The 9,154-nt window shown below is 35.1% G+C and overlaps 2 protein-coding genes across 2 annotated transcripts; both read right to left on the bottom strand.

The window, feature by feature from the left end:
- Window positions 1-208: 208 nt before the first annotated feature.
- On the bottom strand, window positions 209-1,593 carry LOC111404840 (UPF0496 protein At3g49070-like). Its single transcript, XM_023033579.1, has 2 exons — window positions 1,461-1,593; window positions 209-1,316 (listed from the first exon to the last, which is right to left on the bottom strand). The coding sequence occupies exons 1-2, from the start codon at window positions 1,507-1,509 to the stop codon at window positions 277-279; spliced, it is 1,089 nt and encodes a 362-aa protein (XP_022889347.1). The 5' UTR covers window positions 1,510-1,593; the 3' UTR covers window positions 209-276.
- Window positions 1,594-3,444: 1,851 nt separating this feature from the next.
- On the bottom strand, window positions 3,445-4,449 carry LOC111402984. Its single transcript, XM_023031319.1, has one exon. It carries the CDS (start codon window positions 4,388-4,390, stop codon window positions 3,572-3,574), a length of 819 nt encoding a protein of 272 aa, XP_022887087.1. The 5' UTR covers window positions 4,391-4,449; the 3' UTR covers window positions 3,445-3,571.
- Between the last annotated feature and the right edge of the window lie 4,705 nt (window positions 4,450-9,154).

The raw sequence follows: 9,154 nt of genomic DNA, 5'->3' as shown, positions 1-9,154 counted from the left end.
TCGAACAAGAACAAAATGTAAAACTGCATACCTAACATGTGCCTGAAACTACTACATCCATACAAATTATAAAACTGCTTTGAAGTGAAAAAGAACAAATAATCCAACCATCGAAATACTCATGCGACGGGTATCAAAACACTTCATTTAAAATATAGTTAAGAAGAGAATAACTCGAAACAAGTTAATTTTCAAGTTGAAGATTAAATAAATGAAATTTTTTAGTATTTAGAAAATTAAAATAATTGAACAACTAAACTATGTGGTGTTCTAGTTTTAGAGTTCTTTTATAACTAGATTTCTAGCTCTATTTATGGTCATGAAACACAAGTATAAATGCTCCTCTAGCTCGTCTAGTTGTTCAATGAAGCTTTGATCATTCCTTTTCAACTGGCTAGCCACTTTACCATTGGCTTGGAGCTGATCATCTCCTCTTTGTAGCCAAAGTTTGACTACATCATGCACGTGTTCCATCTCATCATTTAGCCGAGCCACTAGTCGACTAATTGTGTCCAAATCCCTTGTCAATATATACGTACCTTTAGCAGCTGCATTGAGCTGAGCCAACTCCTTAACCTGCTTTTTCTCAGAAACTAGCTCGAGGGAAGTAGCCATGATGCCGGGTGCAGCCACTAGCATTACAAAAGCATGAGTTGCAATAATTATTGCTAGCGAGGCAGTAAAAGCCACTAGAAAAACAGCCGAGCCAAATTTGATTTTGCTGAGTATTCGGAGCTTCGCTTGTATCTTCACACGGCTTGACTGAAGTTGCTTGAGCAACTTCGAGCAATTCGCTTGCACGGCTTGAAAGTGGCTGACGGTTGGAGCCGTTTGAGTAAATGGGTTGGATTTAGAGAATTTGTTTAATCGGGCCAATATCATGGGGAAGTGGTTTACTAGTGGACAAGGGCCACATGACCCACTTGGGGAAGGGTTAAATGGATCTTTAGCATATTTGTATCTTGAACGGGTATGGTCAATATCTTTAAGCAAAAGTCCACATAAATGGAAAGCATCGGCTGTAGTAGCAAAATAATTTGACAAGAGCGAAAACTTCTCAGGTTGATCGTTGCGGGTCAAATCTAAGACCCGAGACACCGTTGATTGATTTGGATCTAAAAGATGCTCAGCGAAGAGTCGATACGAAGGAAGCCGTGCAGCTGAACTGGACCCTACACTCAGGTATGTGTTAAGTTTTTCTTCCTCCAACACAAGTACACGTGTCCAAAAGTCAGTGTACGATTCAGTCCGAAATGCATTAGCGTACTCTTCTTGGATGCCCATGTCTGCGTGCCTATGATTGTTCTCTCGACTAGCTGTGTATATAATATAAAGTTATTTCTCAATAGGTTGAACCAAAATGGAAAAAGACATGTTGAAACAAACCAAAGAGAAAAACAAAACCTACATTTTTTGCCCATAAAACTTCACTTAGTACATGTCAAAAAACAACAACTTACCGTTGCATAGAAATAGCTTCTTGATTCCGACGTGAAATTTAATCCTCATTTTTTTGCAACCCTAGAGGAATTTAATGATTACTTTGGTAGACAGAGAGGGAGAGAATGAATAATATTTATGTAAAATTGCTAAAATATTTCTATTGGTGAAGAAGGAACTTGTGTAACGTAGAGCACTATTATATATATACACTAACATACATACACTGTATGTGAGTGCGTGCAATTTTTTCTTTTTTTGCTTAGAAGGTAAAGAAAATTATTTGTAAATTAATTGATCCTTCTAATGTAAGAAATGAAACTATCTTCTTCACTAAACTTGGAAGAAAAATAAAATAGCGGGCATGATTCAAGGTGATGGCATAATTCCAATAATATTTTCTTTTTACTTTTTTGTATTATATGAAAAATGGATTCATGCGATTCAAACAAGGAAAAAAAATAAATTTGTTACATATATTGAGTCCAGATTTTTTTTTCTTTTTAAAATGTCCTCATCTAATTTGAATGTGTCTAATTTACACAAAATTAATAATCTTTGCGATTATTTTTGTCCTACCACCAACTTTTAGAACATCATATAATTAGAATTAAATTTTTTTTTCTAATTCTATGTCAAAATGTTGTACTTAATTAAAGCTACGTTTGAAATTTTTTTATAGATGATTTAACTTATATATGAATATAGATAAATAGATAGTACTTGTTAGTTAGTTGACAAATTTCATTTTCAATCACGAATTTTAATTATCCCACAAGTAAGGTTCTAGAAGAAGTGAATATTAAACCTCAAACATTACGGCCCTTTTAGCAACTAAATAAAGTTATGTTGTCCATTTAAAAAAAAAATAAAAAGAAAAAATTACTCATATCAAGATTAATATCTTTTCCATTTTGTCATGAAATTTAAAATGAAATATTCTTCTTGTACACAGCCCCGGTTGACAATGCACTTATATGGGAGGGGTCCACGATTTTTTATTCAGCGTGGACCCCCTTCCATAAGTCTAATTATCAATCGGGATTGTACACATAGCACGACTGATTTAAAATTGTACTTAAAATGAATAATGTAATGATGATGATGATGATGATGAAGAAGTGATTGACAATGATCGAAAGTCTAGAATTATTAAATTCTAACCAGAATGTCCCATGTCTATATTAAAATGTTTTCTTAAATTACGTACTATAAAAATGTTTTGGGTACCACATTGACAATTCCTTTGGGCTCTAGCCTTAGGAATAATAAAAATAATCCATCAAAGATTTTTATTTTTCTATTTTCATTTAAACAAATTATTTCTAGAATAGTTAGGGACTACTCTTGGAAGATTATCAAGATTATCAATCAAAGGAATGAAAAATCTAGAAACTCACCATTTCATCGCAATTAACTTTCTAGTTGCAACTAGAAGTTTAAATGATATTAATTGCCCTCTATACTGACCATTGATCATCCAAAAACACGATCATAAACTCTCAATATTCATTTCAACCGGCTTTTTAGTAGCAATTAGGGATGGCAACGGGGTGTATTTGCATCTCGTCCAAACCTCACCCCGCCCCACGCCCCGCCTTAGACGGAGCAACTTTTTGCCCCATTTTATTTTTTATGTATATATATTTTTTACATTTTCAAAATTTTGAGTTATGTCATTATTAGAGAATAAAATATGAATTCAAAATAAAATTTTTACAGGTGAATTGTCTAGAAATAAAATTATTTTTAATCTTTTTTCTCCCCTCACAGGGTGGGTTAAGGGCGGGGGCATCCTCCCCCCATGCCCCGTGACGAGGCACTCCGCTTTGCCCTGCCTCGTCCTATCAACCAGTTCGAGGAAGGTTTTCTTGCCCCATTCGGGGTCGGGTCGGGCAAGACTTGATGAGTTTTTTTGCCATCAATAGTAACAACTTGAAGTTTAAATGGAATTAATCGACCCATTTAGTGACCATTGACCCCAAAAGCATGACTATAACAATCTAGTAAATAACTCAATTTATTTTCATTACTTCAATAAGAAAATGTCAGAGTCTCGAATATATTAATAAAGTGCTGATTAATAAAAATTATTTTCTCATTTTTTGCAACGAAGATGAAAGAGTCCATTCTAGAAATCATCACCGTCGTAGCCCAAATCATCCTCCACTCGATCCGCCGCTTCATCGGCAATATGATCTTCCAGAGCATCGGCGCCCTCCGACAATGCAATTCCACCTACCACCCCAGCTACCGCGCCCACAGCCAAACCTGTTCCCATCCCACCAAATTTGTTCTTCTTCTTCTCCTCCACATCATACCCCGGCTGCCCGTAGTAACCACTCTGCCCGTAAGCTGGCTGCCCGTAACTCGGTTGACCGTACGCAGGCGCACTGTAGGGATAACCCGAAGGCGGAGCAGCGTAAGCTGGGGCAGGCGGAGCTTCATATGGGTTACCGTATGGTGCTGGCGCTGCGGGATATCCTCTAGTCCCCGGCGGAGGGACGCCGTACGGCTCGTAGTAAGAATCAGGCGCACGATGCCGCGGATCGCGCACGGTAACATTCACTTCCAGTTTCCCATGTGGCCGTCCGGAGGGGCGCTTGAGCTCAAGCTTCTTTTCCAATCGGCTCCCAAACCCAACGTCGTCTACAACTTCCCGCAGAGGAAGCTTAGATGAGCCGATCAGCGGCTTGGTATCCTCAGCAGCGCCGGCGTGCACGATGTCAACGTGGAGGGTGGATTCCTCCACTGGAGAGTTCAACGGAATTACAAGCTTTTCATCCCAGTAAGGACTCGTGTCGCCCTCCTCGTCGACTCCGGTGGAGCACTTGGCGTTGGGATCGACCCAAACGACGGCATACGGCTTCAGCTTCCCATAGCGCCAGTTGACGTTCTTCAAATCCTTGGCTGAAGTGATTGTAACCTCTACTTCGTATCGTGACCCCATTTTCAAACTTTTTCGAAGTTAAAGGAAACGAAATTTGACGATTTGGAAAACTGAGGAATGGTGATTGGGATTTTATAGGTATGAATGAGGATGTGTGGGGTAAGATTAAGGCCCCGTTTGACACCTATTTTTGTAAGAATGAAAATAAAAAATATAGTCGTTATGAAACACAAAAGATAAAAAAAATGAAATAAGGTGGTTTGATATGATGAATAACGATCATATTTTTCATTTTTTTGGCCAAAGGATAGAAATCAGGGGCTAACCTTCAATATTTATTTTTTATTGTATAATTAGTTTCTCGCACAATGACCCTTTTACCCTTTGTCTCTTAGCAATATGTTCTCTCTATGATAGAGTGATAGACTCATTTCTATTGACTTGAGATTTTGTTGAAAAATGTACTTTGAAATAGCATTTTTAAGAGAATATGTGATCAAAAAATAAGCAAAAAAATTTGGTTTATATGTAACATTATTTTTATGGGAGATGAGTAATTAAAAACGTGTTTTGAAAAAAATAGAACCCAAATAAGAGTTTAGTATACTTGAATTAGAGACAACAAAACAATCTCATCTTGTCCTATCCTAAATTGCTACACTAAGCCCCTGTTTGAGCTCTATTTTGAGAGAAAAAAATGTATTTTTGAATAGTATTTTTGAGAATGTGTGATTAAAAATAAAGAAAGAAGTTTCGATTTACATATAATATTATTTTATTTGAGAATGTGTGGTTAAAAATGATTATTGAAAAAATGAATTTTCAAAAAAAAATGAGACTCAAACAACCAATAAGAATGATAATATTTTACGTCTTGTCATGTGATATCATGTAATTCAAAAATTCTAGGCCGGATAGGGGATCCTCTCATATATGAATGTATAAAATCACGTGAAAAACCTTCGAGCTTATGATAATAGTGATAGGAACATAGAAGATTGGATAAAACTTGAGAAATATTTTACTTAATTATTTGAATAGCATTGATTTATACACAAGATAACAAACACATATGAGTAGATTTTGAATTTATCTAATAGATAAAGTAAAAACATTCGTGATCAATATGTAACCCTAATTTAGATTAGGAATTTAAAGGAAATTTGGCACTTGTTTCATAAGTATGTTTTGAGAAGTGAATATTTTCAAAATTATTTATTTTATAAATGTATGGTTGAAAATGAATGTGTAAATCAAAATTTAAAGTCGAGGGTATATTAGTCTATGTAAGCTTATGCAGAAAAAGATATGTTTGGTGGGAATTTTGGGATTATTAAGCAAGGTGGGAATAACGAGGGATGTCGTCTTCTCCTTTTCTTAGCGTAGAAGGTTAAAGATTCTAAGAGAGTTGCATTTGCCAATACGGGAATCTGATATTCTGATGATTACAAAATAAAACGAATATTCTGGGCATCTACACGGCTTTCACACGACTTTCACACGGCATGGGCTGGGCCATCTACTATTAATTCCTTAAATCCATTTAAGTCACTGGATTTTAGTTGGGCTTCATCATTACTGTTTTGATCAAAAAAATACGAGAATAGCACTCACTGTTGGAAAAATGTTTTTACATGATTATATCTGTTCTTGATTATTGTTTAGCACTTAGGATAGCATAAAAAATTGTTAAACCCAATACCCACTAGGTGTCGCCTCGAAGGAGACGAAAATTCCCACCTAATCGGGTACACTTGGTTGAGCACATTGCCCTAAGATGGGGGTGGAACGGGTAAGGGGAACATGGTTCGTACCTCGTTACCGCCCCACTTAAAATTCATTTCAAAATATAAATTTTTGATCACATAAAAAGGAAAGAAACATCCGAAGGAAACATGAGTTGTTTCACAAATTGAAAAAAATAATAATAAACTTAATGATATCCACCAATTAAAACGCATGAAAAAAATGCCCAACGAGACTGATGACGAAAATGGCTGGTCTAATCGCACTCTGCCCCCTATCCCATTGTCATCCCCATTAACACTTATATTGCCAAATGACATCTCATTTTGCAAGAAGCTACATTACAACTCTTGCGACTACTTGGTTGCTTGTGACCTCTCCAACACCATTAGGTGTAGGCCTATTTTTCATTGATTTCTAAAGTCCATTGTTGCTTGCTCACGGGTTTTTCCCTTCGCTCGCTTACTATTGCCTACTGCATTATGTGCTTTCATTATGTGCTTTTCTCCATTTCTTTGTGAATGTTTCTCGTTTTCCTCATGGTTCCAGTGGTTGAATTTCTTCGAGTTGAAAAATGATTTAGCTAGTTGAGTTGACGTTCAATTGTTAGGTGAAATGAAGGCAAACTGAGCATTTATAATTTTATTTTATTTTTTTTAATCTATGCTTGATGTCAAATGCACCTTGTGTGGAGATTTTGGACGATTTGATCGTGAAACTTGTGGTCGAAACTTTGATTATTGTGGGTTTATTGTTACAATAAGATTGACACAATGAGAAAGCATAAAATCATCATAAAAAACAAGATCAGTAGTGAACTAGCTAGGATCAAAAGATAACTGATAAGTGAATTTCACACACTTATTTATATTACAAAACATGGATAATTGTTGACAAATATGTTGGAATATGACTTAATTCTATACAAATTATGTTTTGCGAGATAACACTGATGAATATAATGGAATTAGGAAAAACAAGAGAAAAATGACCAAAATGGAAGAAAATCAAATTTCAGGGACTAAAGTGTAAATAATCTAAAGATGGCCCGAAAGCAAAAACAAAGTTGTGAAAGTATCAATGACCAATTTAGTGAAGACGTGAAGTATTGAAAGAAGAAGAAATGACAAAGAGATCAAGAAACGAGAATACAGAGTTAGAGACTAAAATGCAACTTTTGAAAGATTGTCAATACATGCAGTCGCATAGTAGTTTTTTCCATGCGGTCGCATACCTACTTTCAGCTACATTGAGGGCCAAATTTCATTGAAACTATGCTATAGCATTGATTTGTACTATGCTATAGAATAGTACAATTCGGGTGCAAATTTGGTTTTCTTATATGATTGAAATTCTTATGGAAACCAATTTTGGGAAGTATTTTACAACCCTATGGCCATCCATAAGTATTCAACACGCATTCCAACACATTCATAAGGGTTTTAGAGCATAGGAGGCAAGAAACACGAAGACCAACCTCAAGACGTGAAGATTCAATTCAAGATTTAAATTGGTGACATCATTCCTTCAATATTCTAGTTGTTTTTTTCTTTCCAACATGCTAGGCTAGATTTATTTGTCTAAGGAGAATGATGAACCATATAGTATGGATTTTTAATCTTGAGTTTTACATGTTTGACATCAAAAACATGATTTGGATATTAAATGGTTTATATGAATTTCTTTTCTTCATGATTATTATGCAAGCCTGCAAGGTAATTGTGTGAATATGGTAGCTTTTTTATGCATTTGAAAGAAGGAAAATAGGCTCGACATTGTATAAATCGTCATACGGTTTGATAGAGGATAGAAATATAGCGCTATATCTTATGTGAATCTTTAAGTGTTTATAAAAATTCATGTATTCTTGTATGTTCGTATCAGTCATAAAAATATAGTATATATGAGAATAATTTTAACATTATTCAAGAGAGATTGTTGAATATAATAGGAACATTGATTCTTCAATATTCAATTGTGTGTTAAAGTGTAAAACTAAGGTTAAGAAGACTTATTGCATGAGAATTCGAGATCCTGGTGCGTTCGTTATCTATTCAACACATCAATTCGCATCAAGCATAACTTGCATTTAATTTAATTATTTCATTCATAATTAGATAAGAAATTTACTTTAGTTATAATTTCATCATAACAAACACATCGTATTATTCTTGTTTCGGTTAAGGTCGCGGTAATTAAACTTGAACTAAATCAATCTCTATAGAATGGTACATGGACTAAAAAATTCATTTTTTTACTTATTAACGAACCGTACACTTGCAGTGTGTTTAATTTGAAAATATTTTCTTGAACAAGTTTTTGGTACCATGGATTGACTTTTAGTTTGATTTTATTTACTTTGACACTAATTTGAACATTTTTATTTTATTATCTTATTTTAGTTATTTATTTAGTTTTATTTATTTATTATTTTTAGTTTATCTAAGTGCCACTATTGTCTTATTCCAAGTCTTGTATGTGAATGTCAATTGGTGGTGAATTAATTTCAGTTGATCCAGAAATTGAATGCACCTTTCATCATAGGCAGAGAGAAGCAAGAGTAGCACACGAAAAACACCAAAAACAGCAAGTACAAATGGATAACGAGCAAAACAATTTAGTAATTCGCGTCAACGAAGCTGTAGATGATGAAAATATGCTTGTTGGCAATACCATGACCCCACAAATCATTCAAAGTCAGTCCATTATTGTCTGCCCGCCATTTGGACAGCCTAATGTCCAACTAAATACAACGTTATACATATATTCCATAATAGTCATCAATTTATGGCAGAGCTGAGGATGTTATCAGACTGAGACTATTCCCATATACTTTGCGTGATAAAACACTTGAGTGGCTAGATTCTTAACCAATTGCTAGCATCAGCACATGGAACGACCTAGCTCAAAAGTTCGGCACAAAGTTTTTCCCATCCACCAAGATAGCAAATTTGAAGCATGTCATTTCTATCTTTAGTCAAGACGATTCAGAATCTTTTTACGAAGCGTGGAACAGGTTTAAGAACATGCTTCAAAAATGTCATCGTCACGGTATCAGCAAGGAACTTCAGGTCCAAT

This window comes from Olea europaea, chromosome 11, assembly GCF_002742605.1.
Source record: "Olea europaea var. sylvestris chromosome 11, O_europaea_v1, whole genome shotgun sequence".
Taxonomy (NCBI): Eukaryota; Viridiplantae; Streptophyta; class Magnoliopsida; order Lamiales; family Oleaceae; genus Olea; species Olea europaea.
The sequence above is the reverse complement of the archived record's forward strand: the minus strand, read 5'-3'. Positions and strand labels throughout refer to the sequence as shown.